General features: G+C 50.6%; 1 protein-coding gene across 6 annotated transcripts in view; it reads right to left on the bottom strand.

Moving 5' to 3' along the window:
• The window catches only part of TMLHE (trimethyllysine hydroxylase, epsilon), a 103,021-nt gene extending 92,108 nt beyond the window's left edge, over positions 1 to 10,913 (bottom strand). For 2 of the 6 annotated variants that reach the window (XM_039487710.1, XM_039487707.1), the window contains exon 1: positions 10,704 to 10,891. In XM_039487710.1, coding sequence (XP_039343644.1) covers positions 10,704 to 10,852 — 149 coding nt within the window. In that variant the 5' untranslated portion in view covers positions 10,853 to 10,891. Of the gene's footprint in view, positions 1 to 10,703 lie in introns of all 6 variants that reach the window. The other 4 variants (XM_039487709.1, XM_039487706.1, XM_039487713.1 and 1 more) reach the window with 4 other exon arrangements.
• Positions 10,914 to 23,396: the final 12,483 nt, after the last annotated feature.

Genomic DNA, 23,396 nt, shown 5'->3' with positions numbered 1-23,396 from the left:
TGACAATATTTGCTGGGAGGGTAGAGGTCAAGGAACTACCCTTACAGGACACCCACTTTTTCAGGCTCATGATAGCTGTGTGTACGTTAATGCCACCACATTACAAGATATACATATTAATCTTACCACTGCTGCAGGCAATCATATCATTTACTGGCCTGCAGATAGAATGTTGCAAGTAGCTCTTAGATTTCAGGTATATTTTAATTGGACTAGAGTAGTGCCTGATCGGTTTCAGAATTTGCTTTCATTGTTACCAGAGGTTCACAGAATCTCTGACTTGCAAGGGCAAATTCACATGCTTCAGAATATATATCATGCTGAAAAGAATGCCTTTCATACAGCTTATAGAGTGTCTACTTTATGTACTAAGTATGATGTATTGTGCTTTGTAACCAAAACTGTACGACAACCCCATTATTTTATTCCTATGGGACTGTTATTGTTTGTAGTGTTGTTAGTTGGTGTAGGATTATGTTATTGTTGTTGTAAAAAATGTAATGGTAGTAATCATACTTTTCATGTTCATGCTAATCATGCATTGTCATTACATCCCATGAAAACCCCTAAGGTTGATGTAGAATCTGAAATCCATGGTTTAATGCAAATTGAGATTTGAAATATTTGTTGTACTAGAAGTACAAAAGGGGGGAGTGTGGAAGCCAATTAATAATTAACAAGGATTTGAAGGGATCTTAAATGTATGTTAGTTAAGTTAGCATGAGTTGGCTAGAGAATGTAAGCAAGAGAATGTAAGACAGAGTGAACTGTGTGAAAGTTATTACGACCTTGCAATGTGCAGTCTTGTTTTTTTCTAGTAGTAAGACAAATAAGATAGCAAAGAAGCTTATGTATAAACAAATGCAAATGTTTTCTTTTTACTGTCTCCAGGATTGCTAGCTATTGTCTGTAACAAAGGTATAAATGCTTGTAGTGATTGTTTACTAATTGAGAGAGACCTGTCCGGGACAAGGGGCAACCCTGTTTCCTAGGACACTCTCTCCCTCTATTGTAATTACTAGAGAAAGAATAAAGTATTTGATTTTGCTGCACCCAAACAGAAAGCGAGAACTGAGTTTTTCTTCGACAATAGTCTGACTGTTGTGATGGGGTACGACTGAAGGGAACAAGTAAATTGCCTGGAAATGTTCCTCCGGGAGACAGACCTTTGCCAACGTTCAAAGAATAGAGTTCATCGGGGTTCTTATCAACTGAACAGGTGTTAGAGTTGACTTCTGTATGTTTATGACAAGGCCCAAGTCCCAGAAGGTTGACTATATAAGGGCAATGTCAGACTGTACTTGTGCTGGGACTGGCCTTTGATGAGCTGGTCATCCAGGTACGGGAAGACATGAACTCCTCTTTTCCTTAGGAACACTGCTACCACTGCCATACATTTGGTAAAGACCTGCCAGGCAACAGAAAGGCCAAAACGGGAGGCCAGTGAAGTGATAATGCCCCCGATTCACCACAAAATCTCAGGAATCATTTGTGACCTTGGAATATTGAAATATGAAAATATTAGTCTTTCAAATCGAGGGCAGCATACCAGTCCCCTGGATCCAGCAACTGAATGATGGATGCCAAGGAGACCATGCAGAACATTAGCTTTTTGAGGTAACTATTGAGTTTGGTCAGGTCTAGGCTCAGCCTCAGGCCTCCCTTGGCTTTGGGAATCAGGAAGTAACTTGAATAGAACCCGTTTCCCCTTAGCTGACCTGGAACCTCTTCCGTGGCTCCCATCCAAAGGAGGGATTGCACCTTCTGCTCTAGCAGAGGCTTGTGAGAAGGTTCCCTGAAGAGGGACTGGGAACCGGGGGGGGAGGAGGGAGGAGAAGAGGGGGGTCGCGCACGGGAGAATGTAGAAAGAAACTGGAGGATATACTCCATGTAGTAAGAAGAGGGTCTGAAACGTAAGGCCTTGTATCAGAGGCCTGAACTAGAGTAACGGTCAAAACTTTCCTGAAGCATAGTCAAGTTGTGAGCAAGAGGCAGGCCCTGCTCTCAGAATTTGGCAAGCACAGGGGTAATTTTGCAAAAGTGCATATTCCTAAGAGATGCTGGGCACAGAGTACTCACGCAAGCACATTCCTGAAGGGTGGTACCAGGACACCTCGATACCAGCACATTAGCCAAAGATAACAGGAACACACTGACCCATCCTAAAGATAAGGTCAGGATGACAGCACGATGGATAGAGATGTTTTGATCAAACCAACATGTACAAGGCAATGGGTGGTACCCTGATATATCAGGGGCAATATGTAACTTGTTTGTATTGGTGTATAGAGATGCATCTCAGAGGGAGTGTCTTTGGCCAACCTAGGGGGCAATGGAATGTTCCACCACTGACTGAGCTGCATCCATTGTCAAGGACATATACGTATTAGTGGTCCGGTAGAGTCTGCATGATACTAGCATCATGCTTTGTCGACAATAAACCTGGCCAGGTACCGTCATATCTTCATACCTTAATGGATTTTGTGGTCTTTGAGCAGTTTGCTCGAGGTCTGCTGTGTCAACTGTCTGCACAGAGCTGGGACAGCACACAAGGAGAACAAACGCAGCCAAACATCTAACCACACCTCGATTCTACGGTGTTTAAAACCCAGCGGTTGGAAGTAACCCATTTCCAGGCCTCGAGGAAGTGGGTAAGGCAGTTGGAAAAGATGGGGAATAGATCCTGAGATTGAGGGGTTGGTATGTCATCCTCAAGAACCTTGTCAAAACGAGTGTCTCAAGTTGCCTATGCGGCGTGGGCCCAACTGAGGTCCTGTGGCAGAGGACGGTGGAGGTGGTCTGCGACTGAATCCCCTACTCCTTCCCCTCCTCTGGTCATGGCTAGGCTGCTGGGCATAATAGCGCTTAACTGCTGGGGTCTGTATTGCCTTCTAGGCTGAGACGGGTTATGCAGCCCTAGAGATTTTAATGTGGCCCTAGAATCTTTAAGGCTGTGAAGCCTAGCATCTGGTTGCTCTGAAAAGAGCAAAGAACCTTCAAAGGGCAAGTCCTGCAGTGTCTGCTGGACCTCCTGAGGAAAGCCAGCTTCTTGGAACCAAGAGCTCCTTCTGATGGTAACCAAGGTGGCCATGAATCTAGCTGCAGAATCGGCAGCACCCAAAGCCACTTGCAGGGAAGCCCTGGCAATCGTCTTGCCCTCGTCCACCAGAGCTGAAAACGCCTGCTGGTTGTCTTGAGGGAGTTTCGCTCTAAATCTGTCCATTGACTCCCACATGTTAAAGTCATAGCGATCCAGCAGTGCTTGCTGGGTCACTATGCAAAGTTGGAGGCCCCCCATCATTGAGTATTATTTTCTGCCAAGTAAGTCTAACTTCTTTGGTTCCTCTGGTCTCCGCACATGACCCATCTGTCCTTGCCGGTCCCTCTTGTTGGCCGCCACCACCATGAGAGATCCTAGCGGGGGATGAGAAAGTAAGAATTCACAGCCTTGAGCTGGAATTAAGTATTTGTGCTCCATTCTCTTGGCTGTGGGTAGAAGGGAGGCAGGTGTCTGACACACGACCTTAATCAGCTTCATTATCGCCTCATCGCAGTGGCAGAGTGACTTTTGCAGGCACTGACGCTGATAAAATAGCTACCCACTTTAGCAAATCTTGGGGGGGGGGGGCCTTAAATCATCTTGATGGGGGGGGGAAGCCCTCTTCGCAATAGGATTGTCATCCAGTGAAGAGGAGGATATGACTTCTATACCTTGGGGGAGCGTGCTGTAACCCCCATATTCTTCATTTTCATATAATCGTGATCTTACATATAAAGCATGCCTTGTAAGGTATCAGGGGAAAGGTTATGATCTGCTGAAAGTCATTCTCTATCCATATATGTATATCATTAATGCATATGAAGTTATGAGAATCGTGTAGTATGGCTGCCACTAAAACACGCTGTAAGTTGGAGGAAATCGGCCAGATATTAGCTCCCCAGAGGCAACAGCAAGGAAAGTAAGCAATGCCCAGGCGGGGTATCAAACAACCCATCAACATCTGTTGTCCAGCAAGGGAGCTACAATGCAATGACTCACCTGCATGAGGCCACACCTGGTGAATTGCTCAACCTTGCTTGGAGAGACTCAGTAATGCTCACTTGACTCTGAAAGGGGGTGGGGAGGGGGCGCAAAGCCAAGGGGGAGGAAAGAACATGAGAAAAGGAACAGATGTTTGCCATGCTCTTCCTCTCTCTTCCACCTACAGCTACAGACACCACACCAAGTGACTGAAGCACTGATCAAAAGGGAGAGTGTGACTGAAGAGCAACCAGCCAGCCTGTGGTGAGACGCATTTAAGTTTGTAAGGGCATTGAAAGTGTTAAGATCAGCTTAAAATGCGTTTTGCTTTTATTTCATTGGACCAAATCTGACTTGTTATGCTTTGACTTATAATCACTTAAAATCTATCTTTATAGTTAATAAATCTGTTTGTTTATTCTACCTGAAGCAGTGAATTTGGTTTGAAGTGTGTCAGAGGCTCCCCTTGGGAGAACAAGCCTGGTACATATCAATTTCTTTGTTAAATTGAACAACTCATATAAGCTTGCAGCGTCCAGCGGGTATAACTGGACACTGCAAGACAGAGGTTCCTAGGGTTGTGTCTGGGACCAGAGATATTGGCTAGTGTCATTCAGTTACAAGTAGCTTGGAGCAGCTTACATGCCAGAGGCTGTCTGTGAACAGCCCAGGAGTGGGGGTTCTCACAGAAGTGCAGGGTAAGGCTGGCTCCCAGAGCCAAGGATTGGAGTGACCTAGCAGATCACCGGTCCCCATAACACCAGAGAGGAACGTCACAGAGGAAGAGGCATGAAAAGCTGTTCTTTCTTCCATCGCCTCCTCTACTCAGGATGCCAGAGCCTACTATTCAGTACCAGTTACGGAACCGGGCTGCACATCAGGGTCTGTGCAGCTCCTCCCTTGGTACTGGTTGGTTCCAGTGTCTCTCATCGCTGTGGTGCCACAGTCTCCAACTGGACCAAGAAAGAGCTCCGCAAACTGGTGCCTTGGCCTGGGGGAAGCCCATGCGTTCCAGAATGGTCACTGCATGGGATTCAGCCCCCATGGGCCCATAGGCCAGGTGTTCTGCACCATCATCGCCACTGTAGCTCCAGAAGCCACCGATGGTCATGGGGAGCGGTGGCTGTAGCGCCGACAGTTCTGTTGGTACTTGGAATAGGTGCCTGAATCTGACCCTGGGAAAGAAGAGGCGTACAAAGTGTGGTCCCCACAGCATTGCCGACCCTCCTGGTGCTGGTGAATGGTGCCGTGAAGCTGGAGGGGAGGCAATCAGAGGTGGTTTCCTTCTAGAGAAGGGTCTTGGCACCAGTCTCTCAATGGTGGAAACCTCACCGTTTCCTGGTGCTGCCAGGGGATCCTGGTACTGGCAGAGTCAAAAGATCCCTGGCTGCCGCTTACACCTTTGGCACTGAAGGGACCATGAATTGTTTGGTGCAGTGCTGGCTGGAGTGCGGCTCCTTTTGCAGAGGCTGTGGCACTGGCATGGTCATTGGGTCTGGTTGTCGCAGTGCCTCTTCTTGTTGTGGGGCCTGCAGTGCCTCTTCTTTGGAGAGTGGTGCTGCGGGCCTCTAGCAGTTGGCAGTGCACTCTGCACAGATGCTGATGTGCTCAGCGCCGAGTCTGATCTCGGTTCCGAGGTGGGTCTCAGCGTGGCCTTCATAAGGAGGACTTTAAGTCTCGCTGCCTGGTCCTTCTATGTTCTGGGTTTGAATTCCTGACAAATCTGTCAGAGGTCTTTTCTATGGCCTTTTCCCAAGCACTTGAGACAACTCAAGCGTGGGTCACAGTTGGGCATAGGCTTCCCACAGGAGCACGCCTTAAACCCTGGGGACCGAGGCATGCCCTGGTGCAAGGGGTCGGGACCTCCTCTCCAGACACGGAGAGGTGCCCTGCTAGCCTTACCTTGCTAAGAATCTACTAAAACTACTAATTTTAAAACACTACAACTAACTATAGATAACTATACACAAATAGCCAATTAAGAACAACCACCAAAAACTTTTTTGCCAAGGCAAAGAAAGGGGAGTTCTAAACAGTCGTTATGGGTGTAAGAAGGAACCAAGGAGTGAGGGATCGGCAGGGGCCCCTTTTACTGACACTATGAGTGTGCGGCACAAGGGGGTTCTAAAGCTGAGTTGACAGATACCACTAGAAGAAAAAATTCTGACAGCTGTGCTCGGGGCACGCACACACCTAAATAGGAATGGACATGTGTAAGCACTAGAATAAGAAGAGGAATTAAGATGTGTAATTTTTCTGAGAGAGAGGGCTATACAAAATATGGGAATACACTGAAAATGAGAACAAGAACAAATATAATGAGCAAATATCTATACCCCGAAGGCGGTTTTGTATCATTCCACGGAAATGTTGAAAAAAGCTAACCCTTACTATTCCATCTCTTGCTCATTAATGAAGAGGTGATGGCTCATTTGGATTCTGAACACATTTGGTTTACTGTAAATATTTTCCCCCTCCCAACTATATAGAATGAACTCTTTCAAGGGGAATCTTTTCTTCCCTGCTACAATTGACACTATCTGAAATCAGATGTGTAAGTGACATGATCTCATTCGTTGACGCAACTAAAAGCTGTTGGTCTGCAATAATTCTGAAATCAGACGCCTTTCTGATCCATATTAGCAATATGCACTTTTGCCTAGAAACTCAGAAGTTGCTTTTCACATCCAAATCATCTTAAAAATTCTCCTCTTGTTTGTGCAGGTACATGTGCTAATCCATCCTTCAACATTTTCCTCTCCCATCCTCCTACCCTCGACCTTCTAGGCTAAACCCTGAGGAACCCTAAACCCTAAATCTGAGGAAGAATGCTGCCAGCTAATAAGACAGATTTTTCACGCTCACATTTTCTGTATCTTTCAACTCCCTTCATCCCTTATAAGAGAGGGACATACAAAGAGTATTTACAAAAGCCTCATAACACTGGTGCTTGTCCATTACTTAAAAGTGTACTGGTGCCATGTGTGGTATATCAGGATATCTAACATAATTCATCCAGCACTGTTGTACAAAGTTACATATAGAGGTATTTACAGACACTAGAATGAAACCAAGCTAACGTTCAATTCATTTATCAAGTTCCCATATAGGAGAGGTGAATGAAACGTAGAGCAAAGAAATGTAGGCCTAGTCTACACTAAAAAACATTTGCCAGGATAGTTATACTGGCAAACTCTCCTAGCATAGTTGCAGTTTTTGCTGGTATAGATTACACTGGTTCCGCCAATGAAATATGCTATACCAACAAGAGTAGTTTTTTGCCAGCATAACTGCATCTACACTAGGGCTTTTGTTGGTATAGAAATGTTGTAAAAACCCACCCCATATTCACATTACTATACTGGCAAAAAGTTTCTAGCGTAGACCTGACCTAACACTGTATGCCAAGTAGTTCAAGAGTAAATCACATGTAAATGGGATGGGTCTTGCTGCCTCTTGTTCCTTACTTCCTATTTACCAGGCTGTGGGAGTGCTCAGTGCAAATTCGATTACTGTGAAGTATGTTTACTTCACCAGCAAACAAAGTAATGGGAGAAGATATGATTTCAAAGAGAAAAGTAGTAGAGTTTTTGTTTTCAGCGGAAGCCCAGGGACAGAGAGCTGGGCCTCAGAAACATGAAAGCTGAAAAGAGTGAAGCACAAACAAGAGATTTATGGTTAAGATAGCTGGAAGAATTGATAACAAAACCAAACAGGATTAAAAAAGAAGGGCATTGTTATCTGACATCAGCCTTTAAATTAGCAAACAACACAGATAACATTAAGCAACAAAGAGTCCTGTGGCACCTTACAGACTAACAGATGTATTGGACCATAAGCATTCACCCACTTCTTCAGATGCATGTTATCTGACCTCAGCTTTTAAATTAGGAATTGTTAAATTGCTTCCCAACTCTTATGAACACAGTGGGCTTCATTTCAAAGACTTATATCCTATATCTGAAGTGGATCAGGTTTTAGTGGCACCAAAACCTGCTAGACTTCTAGACCCACTTTTCAATGGGGGCTGCTTAACAGCAAGATTTGTAGAGGATATCTAAAACTTGAGACAAAACTCAAAGGTAAGACAGGACTAGTGTAATTCACAATTCAATGTCCAAAAGGTACCTGAATTTGAGAGATTTGCACATGAATCTCATCATGAACGCTGTTAAAATAACCCCTTTGAACCATATGCTTCCCCATTGCTCAGAAGCCTCCTGAGGTTTGTGTATGAAGTTTTTTTTTCAAAAAAAGGTAGATCTGTTTGCTTATGAGGGAGAAAATATTGTCAAGAAACAGGAGGGGCTTTGACTGCCACATCCAGAGCTCGCAGACCCAGTTTTATGCACTTAGCAGGGCAAAGTGGCCTGGATTCAATCATGGCTGTGCAGCTGGACATTTAACATTTGAAAACAGCTTAGACAGACAGATTAATTGCATTTAACTGCTCAGAAGCTAAACAGCTCAAATCACTATCTGTAAGCATATTGCTCAGCCAATTTTTAATACATTTATGTGGCTCTTGCTATACACCAAAAACTCCAGATGTATCTTTGGAGATGCCTGGAACTGCTCCTATAATTGTCCAAAGACATCCAAATTGTAACTATTAAAAAAAGGAAGGAAGGGTCCTGAGTTTACAGAGACTGCTCAGTTAACATATGTAAAAGATTTGAGAGTTCTGAAACACAAAGGAGATACAGTTGCCCTCGTACCTGAAATCACCCTACCTGTAACATTAGTGAAGCAGGAAGAACGGAAAATGAGATTCACAAGCAACTGAATTTTCAGATGAAGACGTCTACCTGATCCTAGAGTACTGTTAAGGTGGCAAGCAGTGAGGAATGAAATTGACATTTGATGGGAGCTATTCTCATCTCCATGAATGCTCAGCTACTATTATATACTATCAGAGGGGTAGCCATGTTAGTCTGGTTCTGTAGAAGTAGCAAAGAATCCTGTGGCACCTTATAGACTAACAGACGTTTTGCAGCATGAGCTTTCGTGGGTGAATACCCACTTCTTCGGATGCAAGCCGAAGAAGTGGGTATTCACCCACGAAAGCTCATGCTGCAAAACGTCTGTTAGTCTATAAGGTGCCACAGGATTCTTTGCTACTATTATATACTAGGAAGTTAAAACTATGCATAGGAGAAGAATAGAGTTGTAGCACATGAATGAGGCAACAGAAGCAACTTATGCATCCTTGATGAGCCAGTAGTAAGGTAATCATGCAACTAAACAGGCCTTGATGAGCAAGGGGAAGGAAACCAACTAATAAGAAAAGAACCCAAAAGAGGCATTAGCAAGTTCTGGATAAACTGAAAGAAAATCTCCCTACTAATAAAAGATAAAAACAAGAATAAGATATTTACAAATCCTGATGACCTTAGAATTTTGCTGGCCCATTTATACAATTTACTTTAGAGTTCACTAAGGACTTGTCTACACAGGAAAATTGACCCATGGCCAATGGTACCCATAGGCGAGGACAGCGCACAGCGGAGCCGCCTGCCCCATTCCACCCCCAGGATCCACTGCTGGACATACTGGCCACTTCTGGGAGTGGCGCAGGGCCAGGGCAGGCAGGGAGTCTGCCTTAGCCCCGCTGTGTGCCAGTGCCACCCCAGAGCTGCTCGAGGTAAGCGGCGCTGGCCGGAGCCCGCATTCCAAACCCCTTCTGCACCCCACACCCCTAACTCCCTGCTGCACCCCTGTCCTGAGCCCCTCCTGCACTCCATACCTCCCCGCACTCCAACCCCCTGCCCTGAGCCCCACCCCCCACACCCAGCACTCCCTCCTGCACCCCAACCCCCTGCTCCAACCCTACAGTCATGGCCCTGCATACAATTTCCCCACCCAGATGTGACCCTTCAGTGGACATGAAGAATAATTGATCACCGCCCTTTTCATAACAATCATTAATACAGTGGTTCTCAAACTTTTGCACTGGTGACACCTTTCACATAGCAAGCTTCTCAGTATAAACCCCCCTTATAAATTAAAAACACTTCTAAATATATTTACCATTATAAATGCTGGAAGCAAAGTGGGGTTTGGGATTGGGGCTGACAGCCTGTGATGCCCCATGTAATAACCCACGACCCCCAGTTTGAGAACCCCCGCATTAATATATCTGAATACTTATCAGTCTTTTTTCAAGACAAAATATGCCCAGGTTTTTTTTTTTAAACCTTTCCTCATGATAATAGGTTTAGAAAACCTGACATTTTTATTGCTTTCCTCTGGGATCTCTCCCCAAACACAGCCCCCACCCCGCAGCCACCCCCAGATCCAACCATACACAATCCCCCTCTGGCCACCCCCCTATACACAGCCCCCCTCCAGCTCCCCCCAAATGCAACCCCCCTCCAGCCACACCCAGCTCCCCCAAACACAGCCCCCTCCGGCCACCCCAGCTCCCCCAAACACAGCCCCCTCCGGCCACCCCAGCACCCCTACACAGCCCCCTCCGGCCACCCCAGCACCCCCTACACAGCCCCCTCCGGCCACCCCAGCACCCCTACACAGCCCCCCTCCGGCCAGCCCCATCTCCCCCACTACACAGCCCCCCTCCGGCCAGCCCCAGCTCCCCCCAAACACAGCCCCCTCCGGCCACCCCAGCTCCCCTACACAGCCCCAGCCCCCCCGCTCCGGCCACCCTGCACTTTCAAGTCACCTGCCAGGCAGCCCCGAAGCACAGACGGTCCCTCCTGACGAGGGCTCCACCCCGCCTCCCGCGGGGACCCGCCCTGGAGAGGAGCCTGCGAACCATCGAGAGCTGCTGCCAGAGCGGTACTGGAGGGTGGAAGGAGGCCTCCTAACCATAGAATATGCGGTTTCCGGACAGAGCGGCGTGGCACCTCCTAGCCATAGAGAGCGCGGGCTCCGGACAGAGCAGCTGTAAGCGGGGGGGAGGGGAGGTCTCCTGACTGCGGAAGGACCCCGACCACGGAGAGCGCTGCCGCCTGCTCCCTGTACAAAGGAGCGCGGGTCTCCCCCCACCCCCCGGGGTTACATGTGGGCTCCGTGGAGTCAGCCTCGCCTGGCAGGGCCACATTCCAGTGCTGTGATTCCTGTGTCACCCGTGGCCATGCCATGTTCCTGTGTCATGGCACTTGTGTCACGTGGGAAGTTGGCATGACCTCACATCACAGTGACACATGTAGGGTTGTCAAGTGTCTGGTTTTCTACCACAATGCCTGCTCAAAAAGGAACCTTGGTGGCTTTGGTCACCACCGCTGACTGGGCTGTTAAAAGTCTGGTTTGTGGTGCAGAGGGATGAAGGCAGGCTCCATATGGCTCTGGAAGCAGTGGCATGGCCCTCCTTAGTGTAAGGGCAGCCAGGTGGCTCTCTGTGCTGCCCCCATCTTAAATGCCAGCCCCACAGCTTGCATTGGCTGGGAACCATGGCCAGTGGGAGCTATGGGGGCAACATCTGTGTATGGTGCAGTGTGAAGAGCTGCCTGGTTGTGCCTCCATGTAGGAGGTGGAGGGAGGACATGCTGCTGCTTCTGGGAGTTGCCTGAGGTAAGTGATGCCCCAGAATCTGCACTCCTGACCCCTTCCTGTGCTCCAACCCCTTGCCCTAGCCCTGATCCCCCTCCTGCCCTCTGGACCCCTTGGTCCCAGCCTGGAGCACCCACCTACACCACAAACCCCTCATAGAATAATAGATTATGAGGGTTGGAAGGGACCTCAGGAGGTCATCTAGTCCAATCCCCTGCTCAAAGCAGGACCAATCCCCAAATGGCCCCCTCAAGGATTGAACTCACAACCCTGGATTTAGCAGGCCAATGCTCAAACCACTGAGTTATCCCTGCCCCCTAGCCCCACTCCAGAGCATGCACCCCCAGCTGGAGCCCTCATACCTCCCACACCCCCTCTGCACAAGCCTGGAGCCCCCTCCTGTACTCTGAATACCCCAACCTGAAGCCCCCTCCTGCACCCCAAAGCCCTTATCCCCAGCTCCACTCCAGAGCCCACACCCCCAGCTGGAGCCCTCATGCCTGAACTCCCTGCCCCATCCCTGACTGCTCTCCTGCCCTCCAAACTCCTCAGTCCCAGTTCAGAGCACCCTCCTGCACCCCAAATCTCTCAACCCCAGCCCCACCCCACAGCCCGCATCCCCAGCTGGAACCCTCACCCCATTCCGCCTCCCAACCCACTGTATCGGCCCAGAGACCCTTTCTGCACCCTGAACTCCACCTTTCTGGCCCCACCCCAGAGCTTGCACCTCCAGCCAGATTCCTCACCCCCTCCCGCACCCCAACCCCCTGAGCCTGCCCAGTGAAAATGAGTGAGTGAGTGAGGGCGGGGAGACTGAGCAACAGAGGGAAGGAGGATGGGGTGAGCAGGGCATCCCCCCTCCCTCTGGCCTCACCCCTGCCCTGCACTCACTCCACCCTGGGCTCTGGGGTGAGGCCAGAAATAAGGAGTTCAGGGTGTTGGAGGGGGCTCTGGGCCAAGGAAGTGGGTTGGGATGTGGGAGGGGGTGAGGGCTCCAGCTGGGGGTACGGGCTCTGAGGTGGGGCTGGGAGGTTTGGGGTGCAGGAGGGGGCTCTGGGCTGGGGGTGGAGCTGAGTGGTTTGGAGTATGGGAGGGGGCTCTGGGGAGTGGGTTTGGGCTCTGGGCTGGGGGTGTGGGTTCTGGGGTGGGGCCAAAAATGAGTGTTTCGGGGTGCAGGAGAGGGCTCTGGGCTGGGGTTGGGGCACGAGGGGTGATGGCTCTGGCTGAGCATGTGGGCTCTGGTGTGGGTTCAGTGATGAGGGATTTGGGGTGCAGGAGGGTGCTCCAAGCTGGGGCTGAGGGGTTCAGAAGGTAGGAGAGAAATCAGGGCTGGGGCAGGGGGTTGGAGTGCAGGGGAAGTGAGGGCTCTGGCTGGGGGGCTGTGGGGTGGGGCTGGGGATGAGGGGGTTGGGGTGCAGGAGGTGCTCCGGGCTGGGACTGAGGGGTTCAAAGAGTGGGAAGGGAATTAGGGCAGGGGACTGGGGCACAGGAGGGGTTCAGGGTGCAGGCGGCGCTTACCTCAAGCAGCTCCCGGAAGCAGCAACATATCCTACCTCTGTCTCCTATACAGAGGCACAGCCAGGCAGCTCTGCATGCATCTGCAGGCTCCCCCCCCCCAAGCTCCCATTGGCTGCTGGCACTTGGGGCAGGGGCATCGTGCAGCACCCCGTGGCTTCCTCTACACGTAGGAGCTGAAGAGGGGACATGCCACTGCATCCGGAAGCCGCACAGAGCCATGACAGGCTCCCTGCCTGCTTTAGCCCTGCTGTGCTGCCAACTGGACTTTTAATGGCCCAGTCAGCGGTGCTGATCGGAGCTGCCATGGTCCCTTTTCGACTGGGCATTCCAGTCAAAAACTGGACACCTGGCAACCCTATCACTGGCACCACACCTCAACATCACAGTGTTTGTGTCATGTGACAGTGCAGTGTTGCTCTGATAACAGCAAATAATCAATTTGCAGACACCTAGAAGATAATAGGTGATAAGTAACAGTCAGCATGGATTTGCTAAGAAAAAATCATGTCAAACCAACCTTACAGCTTTCTTTGACAGGGTGACAAGCTTTGTGGATATGGGGGAAGTGGTAGATGTGGTATATCTTGACTTTAGTAAGGCTTTTGATACTGTCTCGCGTGACCTTCTCATACACAAACAAGGTAAATGCAACCTAGATGGAACTACTATAAGGTGGATGCATAACTGGTTGGAAAACCATTCCCAGAGAGTAGTTAGTGGTTCACAGTCAAGCAGGAAGGGCATATCAAGTGGGATCCCATAGGGATCAGTCCTGTGTCTGGTTCTGGTCAATATCTGCAGGAATGATTTAGATAATGGCATAGGGAGTACACTTATAAAGTTTGCGGATGATACCAAGCTGGGAGGGGTTGCAAGTGCTTTGGAGGATAAGATTAAAATTCAGAATGATTTGGACAAATGGGAGAAATGTTCTGAAGTAAATAGGATGAAATTCAATAAGGACAAATGCAAAGTACTCCACTAAGGAAGGAACAATCAGTTGCACACATACAGAATGGGAAATGTCTGCCTAGGAAGAAGTACTGCAGAAAGGGATCTGGGGGTCATAGTGGATCACAAGCTAAATATGAGTCAACAGTGTGGCCTGGTCTACACTACGCGTTTAAACTGAATTTAGCAGCGTTAAACCGATTTAACCCTGCACCCATCCACACAATGAGGCCCTTTATATCGATATAAAGGGCTCTTTAAACCGGTTTCTGTACTCCTCCCTGACGAGAGGAGTAGCGCTGAAATCGGTATTGCCATGTCGGATTAGGGTTAGTGTGGCTGCAAATCAACGGTATTGGCCTCTGGGCGGTATCCCACAGTGCACCATTGTGACCGCTCTGGAAAGCAATCTGAACTCGGATGCACTAGCCAGGTAGACAGGAAAAGCCCCGTGAACTTTTGAATTTCATTTCCTGTTTGCCCAGCGTGGAACTCTGATCAGCACGGGTGGCAATGCAGTACCAAATCCAAAAAGAGCTCCAGCATGGACCATACGGGAGATACTGGATCTGATCGCTGTATGGGGAGACAAATCTGTTGTATCAGAGCTCCATTACAGAAGACGAAATGACAAAGCATTTGAAAAAATCTCCAGGCTATGATAGACAGAGGCCACAGCAGGGACTCAGCACAGTGCTGCGTGAGAAGCGTAACGGAAAGCCAAAGAATCAAATGGACGCTCATGGAGGGAGGGAGGGGGTACTGAGGACTCCAGCTATCCCACAGTCCCTGCAGTCTCTGAAAACCATTTGCATTCTTGGCTGGGCTCCAAATGCCTGAAGGGTCAAAAACATTTTCCCGGGTGTTTCAGGGTGTATGTCGTCAATTTACACCCTTCCCCCCCCCCCCCGAAAGAAAAGGGAAAAAATCGTTTCTTGCCTTTTTTCAATGTCACCCTATGTCTACTGCATACTGCTGGTAGACGGGGTGCTGCAGCGCGAAACAGCAGCATCCTTTCCCCTCTCCTCCCCGGTGGCAGATGGTATGGTACAAAAGGACTGGTATCCGTCCTCGTCATCATCCTGTGAGTGCTCCTGGCTGGCCTCGGTGAGCTCTGCCGGGGGCGCCTGGGTAAAAATAGGAATGACTCCTGGTCATTCCCAGCAGATGGTGCAGAACGGCTGGTAACCGTCCTCATCATAGCAACTGGGGGCTGAGCTCCATCAGCCTCCCCACCCCCATCATGTCTAAAGAAAAGATTCTGTACTGCCTGGACTATCATAGCAGCGGAAGGCTGGTCTCCTCTCTCCCCGCCCCCCTTTAATGTCCTGCCTGGACTATCATAGCAGCTGGAGGCTTCTTCCCCATCATTTTATCTCACTAAAAAGTCTGTGTTTCTTATTCCTGCATTCTTTATTACTTCACACAAATGGGGGGACACTGCCACGGTAGCCCAGGAGGGTTGGGGGAGGAGGGAAGCAATGGGTGGGGTTGTTGCAGGGGCACCCCCTAGAATGGCATGCAGCTCATCATTTCTGCGGGATCTCTGGGGCTCTGACATGGAGTGGCTGTGCTCTCTGGTTCTCTAGTACACTTGCCCCATATTCTAGGCTGGACTGACTCTATTTTTAGACAAAACATAGGAAGGGAATGACCCGGGCAGTCATTCCCATTTTTGCCTATGCGCCCCCGGCCAACCTCAGCGAGGCCAGCCAGGAGCACCTATGATAGCAGCAGACAGTACAGAACGACTGATAACTGTCATCTCATCGCCAATTTACAATGGCAGACAGTGCAATATGACTGGTAACCGTCTCTGCTATCTTGCAAAGGCAAATGAATGCTGCTGTGTAGCAGTGCAGTACCGCGTCTGTCAGCAGCATCTAGTACACATACGGTGACAGTGACAAAAGGCAAAACGGGCTCCATGATTGCCATGCTATGGCGTCTGCCAGGGCAATCCAGGGAAAAGGGCGCGAAATGATTGTCTGCAGTTGCTTTCCCGGAGGAAGGATTGAGTGACGACATTTACCCAGAATCACCCACGACACTGTTTTTGCATTGGGATCTCAACCCAGAATTCCAATGGGCAGGGGAGACTGCGGGAACTATGGGATAGCTACGTGTAACAGGGTGGTACTCACCCCTGCGGCACCTCCTACTGGTTATTCTGGGAATTAGCTCTTTTTCCAGTCCGGAGCGCCCCCTGCAGGCTGGTGATCCACCTGTTTCGCTCTCGGCCCCGTGTCCCTCCCTGGACCCGGTGTCCCTTTAACTATAACTGGGTCTCCTCCTCCCAGGGGAGCCCCCACCCTACTATCCCCACTTTGCCTCAGTAGTGGCCACTGACAGTCATGGTCTAGCTCCACACCCTGGAGCAGACTGCAGCATCAGCCCACTCATCACAGGCAAAAGGGGTTTGGACCTGCTGCTTTACCTACTCCTGGGTTGTCCCCTGCAACCCCCAGTACCTCTTGCCCTTTCCAGGCTGGAGCTTCCCTAGCTCCTCAGCCCTTCCCCAGCCCTGCTTCATCACAGGTACCTTCTCAACCTCTAAGCAGCCAGGCCCATCTCCCTCTGGAAGCAGAGAGAGACTGACTGCTCCTGGCTTCCCTGCCTTCTTATAAGCCAGGGGTCTCAAACATGCGGCCCGCGGAGCTCTTCCCTGCGGCCCGCGGAGCTCCCCAGGGCCGCCCAGAGGGGGGGGCAAAAGGGGCAATTTGCCCCGGGCCCCGGGCTCCGCAGGGGCCCCCAAGAGAAAAGCAGAGGCTCCCACCTCCGCCCCTCTCCTGGAGCCTCAGCGCATCAAGCGCCGAGTCTCCGCCGGGGCCTCTGAGCCCCGCTCCGCTCAGAGCCGCGTGGGGAGGGGGCGGGGCTGGGAGCTCCAACGGGGCCTGAGCCCCGCCCCGCTCAGAGTCGTGTGGTGAGGGGGCGGGGCTGGGAGCTCCAACGGGGCCTGAGCCCCGCCCCGCTCAGAGCCGCGTGGGGAGGGGGCGGGGCTGGGAGCTCCAACGGGGCCTGAGCCCCGCCCCGCTCAGAGTCGCGTGGGAGGGGCGGCTGGGAGCTCCAACGGGGCCTGAGCCCGCCCGCTCAGAGTCGCGTGGTGAGGGGCGGGCTGGGAGCTCAACGGGCCTGAGCCGCCGCCGCTCAGAGTCGCGTGGGAGGGGCGGGCAGCTGCCTCCCGGGCGTGGAGCTCACAGCCCCGCCCCTCACCATGCGGCTCTGTGCGGGACTACGCTCAGGCCTCGCCGTAGACGCGCCGGGTAAGGGGGAAGCGGAGCCGCCGGGCCTGGGCGGGCCGGGCCGGGCCTGGGTGGGAAGCGGGACCCGCCGGGCCGGGCCGGGCCATGGGCGGGGCGGGGAAGGGAAGCGAGACCCGCTGGGCCGGGCCGGGGGTGGGGAGGGAAGCGGGACCCGCGGGCCGGGCCGGGCCGGGAAGAAGCGAGACCCGCCGGGCTGGGCCAGGGCCGGGAAGGAAGCGAGACCCGCCGGGCCTGGCCGGGCTGGGGTGGGGAGGGAAGCGAGACCCGCCGGGCCGGGTGGGAAGCGGACCGGCCGGGTGGGGAAAGAGGACCCGCCGCCGCCGAGCGCAGCCCGGTTCGCGGTGGGGCCCTTCCGTTCGGGACCCGCTGCCTAAGTGCCCCAAAGACCCGTGGCGGGGACCCCCGCCGCAGGTCTTCGGGCACTTTGGCGCGGGTCACGGAACGGAAGGGGCCCCGCCACCAAGACCCCGGGCCCCTGGAATCCTCTGGGCGGCCCTGAGCTCCCAGTTACTTCCTGTCACCGCCAAACTCCTCACCCCGCCTCCCGAGTTATTTTCTGTTACTAAGCTCCCTCGCGCTGCTCCCCAATGTTTGGGGCCGGGTCTCTCCCCTGGCCCCACCTGCCACCCCCACGCACCTCCCCCCAGCGTCTCCCGGCCCCCACTTGCTGCCCCCTCACCGCCCGGGAGCCTGCCCGGGAGCTCACGCTGACTCCACTCCTCTGCTATGCCAGCTTCCGGCATCACCTGCTGCCGCAGGGTTCTAGAGCCCCCCTTCACTAGGGCCAAGGCAGGCTGCCCTTCCCCTGCCCTTCTGCCCTAGTCCTGAGACAGAGACAGGGCAGGGGCAGGGCCTCATGGAAGGGGTGGATTGGGGGTGGGGCCAGGGGCAGCAAGGGGGCGTGTCAGTGATGCGGCCCTCAGGCCAATGCACTAGTCCTCATGCGGCCCTCGGGGTCATTTGAGTTTGAGACCCCTGTTATAAGCCCTGTTCAGTTTGGGGCGTGGCCTCCAGCTGCAGCCACTTCCCCAATCAGCCCAGCAAAAAAGCCCCTTCCCAGGGCTGTTTTAAAGCCCCGAAGGGCAGGAGCGGGTAGCCACCCCGCTACACTACGGGATAGCTACCCACAGTGCAATGCTCCGGAAATCAACGCTAGCCTCGGTACATGGACGCACACCGCTGAATTAATGTGCTTAGTGTGGCCGCGTGCACTTGACTTTATACGATCTGTTTTACAAAACCGGTTTATGTAAAATCGGAATAATCCCGTAGTGTAGACATACCCTGTTACACTGTTGCAAAAAGCATGAAGTCATTCCAGGATGTATTAGCAGGAGTGTTGTAAGCAAGACACAAGAAGTAATTCTTCTTCTCTGCTCTGTGCTGATAACGCCTCAGCTGCAGTATTGTGTCCAGTTCTGGGCACCACATTTCAGGAAGGATGTGGACAAATTGGAGAAAGTCCAGAGAAGAGCAACAAAAATGATTAAAGGTCTAGAAATCATGACTTCTGAGGGAAGATTGGAAAAATTGGGTTTGTTTAGTCTGGAGAAGAGAAGACATTGGCGGCAGGAAGAGGCTTGGTGAGGCTTAGCCTCCTCACACAGGGCAAGAAATGCCAGATGCAGGTGTGCCAGTCTGCTGCCTTTGGAGTGCCACCACTGGAAGTTCCAGAGAACCAAGGAGGCCAGTGTCATCTGGACCAGGGTCCTTCCTGTGCTCTGCCCTGACGCCCTGTCCATGCTGTGTCTCTTCTTCCCAAGGTCTGTCCTCACTTTGCCTCTTCTCACCCTAATTCTGCCTCTTTCCACCCTCATTCCATCTCTTCCCACCGAGGACCGTGCCTGCCGCTCGCTCCTCTCTGCCCCCTTTCCCCCATCACTGACCCTTAAGGCAGGAGAGGGCAGAAGAGAGTGAGCAGAGGGGGCGGAGAGAAGTGAGTGGCAGGAGGGGGGCCTGGAGGGAGGGGATGGAGAGGAGTGAGCAGTGGGAGAAGAGGCAGAGTGGGGGAAGGGCTCAGACCCTCCACCTGCCCTGGGCCAGATGGGAAGCCCAGAGGGTGGGGACATGGCCAGGGGGCTGCTTTCGTGCCCCCCCAGTGCAGCTTCCTTGTCGTAGTGTTTGTCTTTCATGACAGCACTGGCTCCCCGTGTCACATGTGACAGTGCCACATCCCCACATCATGGTATTTGCATTATCTCACATGGCAGAATGTAGAGTAAGGGTCCAAAGTATCAAACTCTCCTAAACCTCTTGCAGGCTGAGTTTAAGACAGTCCTACACCCTTCTCCATTTGCCAATCATCTCTGCATGTTTACATAACCATGGAGACATTTAGACAGTTAGGTCTTGCAGGTGGATTTTGTAGTAAATTGCTACACTTCTCAGTCTGCAAACTGAAGAGCATATGACTGTGAAAAGAACAATTATTTTAAAGTATTCAGGTAAGGGAGAAAAGCAGATGTATTACCAACCTTACCTTCAGTAAGAGAAAGAAGGCTGATTTGTGACTAGATGATCTAACAGGTTTTTTCCACCTCTAGATTCTTTGGCCAAATTCAGACCTGTTATGACTGGGCACAACTTCACTGAATTTAATAATCTGTGTATCACATATCAAAGGGAGAGGTGGCATGGAGAAGACCATTATAGTATCAGCATTTCTTTGGCCAGCACTCTCTATTCTGGGTTCCCATTGTTTCAAATCATAAATAGGTAAGAGATTGCAAGATGTATCAGGGAGAGGTTCCTTCATATAGCACTTACTTGCCTTATGACTGGTTGAGGACACAGCTCTCACATTTTTTAAATGGTCCAAGCTCAGCAATTCCTCCCATTTCTCAACATATTGCAGCATGAATAAGAATGCTTGTACTGGCCCAGCCCCTGGTGTGCCTGTTATTTGAATATGGCAACAGCTTTAGTCTCCAGGGCTGGGAATCTGGCACCAAATTCACTTAGAAAAAGAGAAAAGGGAATTATATTACTCGGAGAAATCTACAGGGTGATTTGCTCTCTCAGATGGTTGAATTTATGGGCTAAGATCAGAGTTCAAGAAATGTAAGACAAAGAATCTTTGGAACTGGAACAAAAGATGGATATTGTAGCACACTGGTGAAAGAAGACTAGAAATAAAAGGAATATTTTGGATCCAGAAAGTTAAAATAAATCAAGATGAGTTTTTCCTAATATATGTGCTCTATGCAATCTATTTGTGGGAATTTTCTGTCTGCCCACTAGAGGGCCTCATTGTCAAAGGATTTTTTGGACTTGAATCCTTTGTCTATTCAAAAGAAGTTCATACCATAAGAGTGAACCTATGAGTTTATTTCAAATTTAGCAGCGTTAAACCGAATTAACCCTGCACCCATCCACACAATGAAGCCCTATATTTCGATATAAAGGGCTCGTAAAATCGATATCTTTACTCCTCCCCGACGAGGGGAGTAGCGCTGAAATTGGTATTGCCATTTCGAATTAGGGTTAGTGTGGCCACAATTCGACGGTATTGGCCTCCGGGACCTATCCCACAGTGCACCATTGTGACTGCTCTGGACAGCAATCTGAACTCGGATGCACTGGCCAGGTAGACAGGAAAAGCCCCGCGAACTTTTGAATTTCATTTTCTGTTTGCCCAGCGTGGAGCGCTGATCAGCATAGGTGACAGTGCAGTCCCAGAATCAAAAAAGAGCTCCAGTATGGACCGTACGGGAGATACTGAATCTGATCTCTGTATAGGGAGATGAATCTGTTCTATCAGAATTCCATTCCAATAGACGAAATGCCAAAACATTTGAAAAAAATCTCTAAGGCCGTGATGGACAGAGGCCACAACAGGGACTCAAGATAGTGCTGAAACTTAAGGAGCTGAGACAAGCGTACCAGAAAGCCAAAGAATGAAATGGACACTCACGGAGGAAGGGGCAACTGACGACTGTAGCTATCCCATAGTTCCCGCACTCTCCGAAAACCATTTGAATTCTTGGCTGAGATCCCAAAGCCTGAAGGGTCAAAAACATTGTTGTGGGTGGTTCAGGGTATATGTCATCGCCCCCTCCATCCCTCCGTGAAAGCAAAGGGGAAAAAAATCCTCTCTCGCCTTTTTTCAATATCACCGTATGTCTACTGGATGCTGCTGGCACTTGCGTGCTGCAGCGCTACACAGCAGAATCCCCTTCCCTTCCGGATGGCAGACGGTACAGTATGACTGATATCTGTCATCATCATCCCGTGAGTGCTCCTGGCTGGCCTCGGTGAGGTCGGCCAGGGGCGCCTGGGAAAAAATGGGAATGACTCCCAGGTCATTCTCTTCTTTAAGCTTTGTCTAATGGAGATTCACTCCTGCCTGGAATATCATAGCAGCTGGAGGCTGCCCTCCCCTCCCCACTTTGATCTCTGCTTGCAGAGGCAATAGAGTCAGTGTTGTTTCTTAATTCATGCATTCTTTATTACTTCATCACACAAATGCGGGGATAACTGCCATGGTAGCCCAGGAGGGGTGGGAGAGGAGGGAAGCAACGGGTGGCGTTGTTGCAGGGGCACCCCCTGGAATGGCATGCAGCTCATCATTTCTGCGAGATGTCTGGGGCTCTGACCCGGAGCAGCCGTTTGCCTCTCTGGTTCTTTAGTAGACTTGCCTGATATTCTAGGCAGGACTGACTCTCCCTTTAGACAAAACTTAAAGAAGAGAATGACCTGGGGAGTCATTCCCATTTTTGTCCATGCGCCCCCGGCTGACCTCACCGAGGCTGGCCAGGAGCACCCATGACAGTAACAGATGGTACAGTATGACTAGTAACCGTCATTGTCAACTTGCAAAGCAGCAGACAGTACAGTATGGCTGGTAACCGTCTTTGCTAACTTGCAAAAGGTAAGGGGATGCTGCTGTGTAGCGCTGCAGTACCACATCTGTTAGCAACATCCAGTAGACATACAATGACAGTGAAAAAAGGCTGAACGGGCTCCATGGTTGCCGTGCTATTGTGTCTGCCCGGGCAATCCAGGGAAAAGGGCGCGAAATGATTGTCTGCCGTTGCTTTCATGGAGGGAGGATTGACTGATGACATTTACCCAGAATCACCCGGGACACTGTTTTTGCTCCATCATGCATTGGGATCTCAACCCAGAATTCCAATGGGCGGGGGAGACTGCAGGAACTATGAGATAGCTATGGGATAGCTACCCACAGTGCAATGCTCTGGAAATCCACACTAGCCTCGGTACATGGATGCACACCACCAAATTAATGTACTTAGTGTGGCCACGTGCACTCAACTTTATACAATCTGCTTCCAAAAAACGGTTTCTGTAAAATCGGAATAATCCTGTAGTGTAAACATACCCTGAGTGTATATGTGGACTGCATACTACAGCCAAAGAATGAGATGTCTCTTCCAGTTCCTTCATTCTATGTTCCTGAGACCAGATATATTTTGCTGAAATCGAAGTGTTCACTTGCATAATGAGGGATGGTCTAAATAATACTTAGTTCTGCCATGAGTGCAGGGGACTGGACTAGATGACCTCTCGAGGTCCCTTCCAGTCCTATGATTCTATAATGGATTCCCACACAGCTCTGCTAATTCACCTCCATTCCAGTCCTGGCCCCCATTCCCAGCTCTGCCAATCCACCTCACTGCTGACCTGCTTCATATTCCAGTCCTCTTCTCCCTGAGCTATGATATTTCAGTCCTGGAGATGTTTACAATTTTACCAGTACTAATCTATAATGCTTCCTATTTTCAGTATCAGGTGTGTTCTGAGCAGGGTCAGAAAATTGTGCCAAACTGCATTAGTTCTCTGATGTGGCTAAATGTCCATGAGGAACCAGGCTTGAAACCTCCAACCTCCTTTCACATATGGCACAATAGGCAACTTGTCTTGATGGACAATTTTATAGATGGTTAGGTGGACATTGTGATTCTCTTCTGTTCACCCCTTTCAGTGAGATGGTTCCTAAATGCCCCTCCATTTGTCCCATTCTGACAGGTCTCCTTGGTATACAACTGCAATGTGATAGATAAAGCTGGAAAGGGGAAGGTTAGCATCACTGATCATGATATAAACACATTTTAACATATCACACTAACTGAAAGTGAATAAGGGGTTTTCCCTTTTCACCTTCACCTCTA

The sequence above is a fragment of the Mauremys reevesii genome, linkage group 9 (genome assembly GCF_016161935.1).
Source record: "Mauremys reevesii isolate NIE-2019 linkage group 9, ASM1616193v1, whole genome shotgun sequence".
Taxonomy (NCBI): Eukaryota; Metazoa; Chordata; order Testudines; family Geoemydidae; genus Mauremys; species Mauremys reevesii.
Note: the sequence above shows the minus strand (reverse complement) of the source record. Positions and strands in the feature narration are given on the sequence as shown.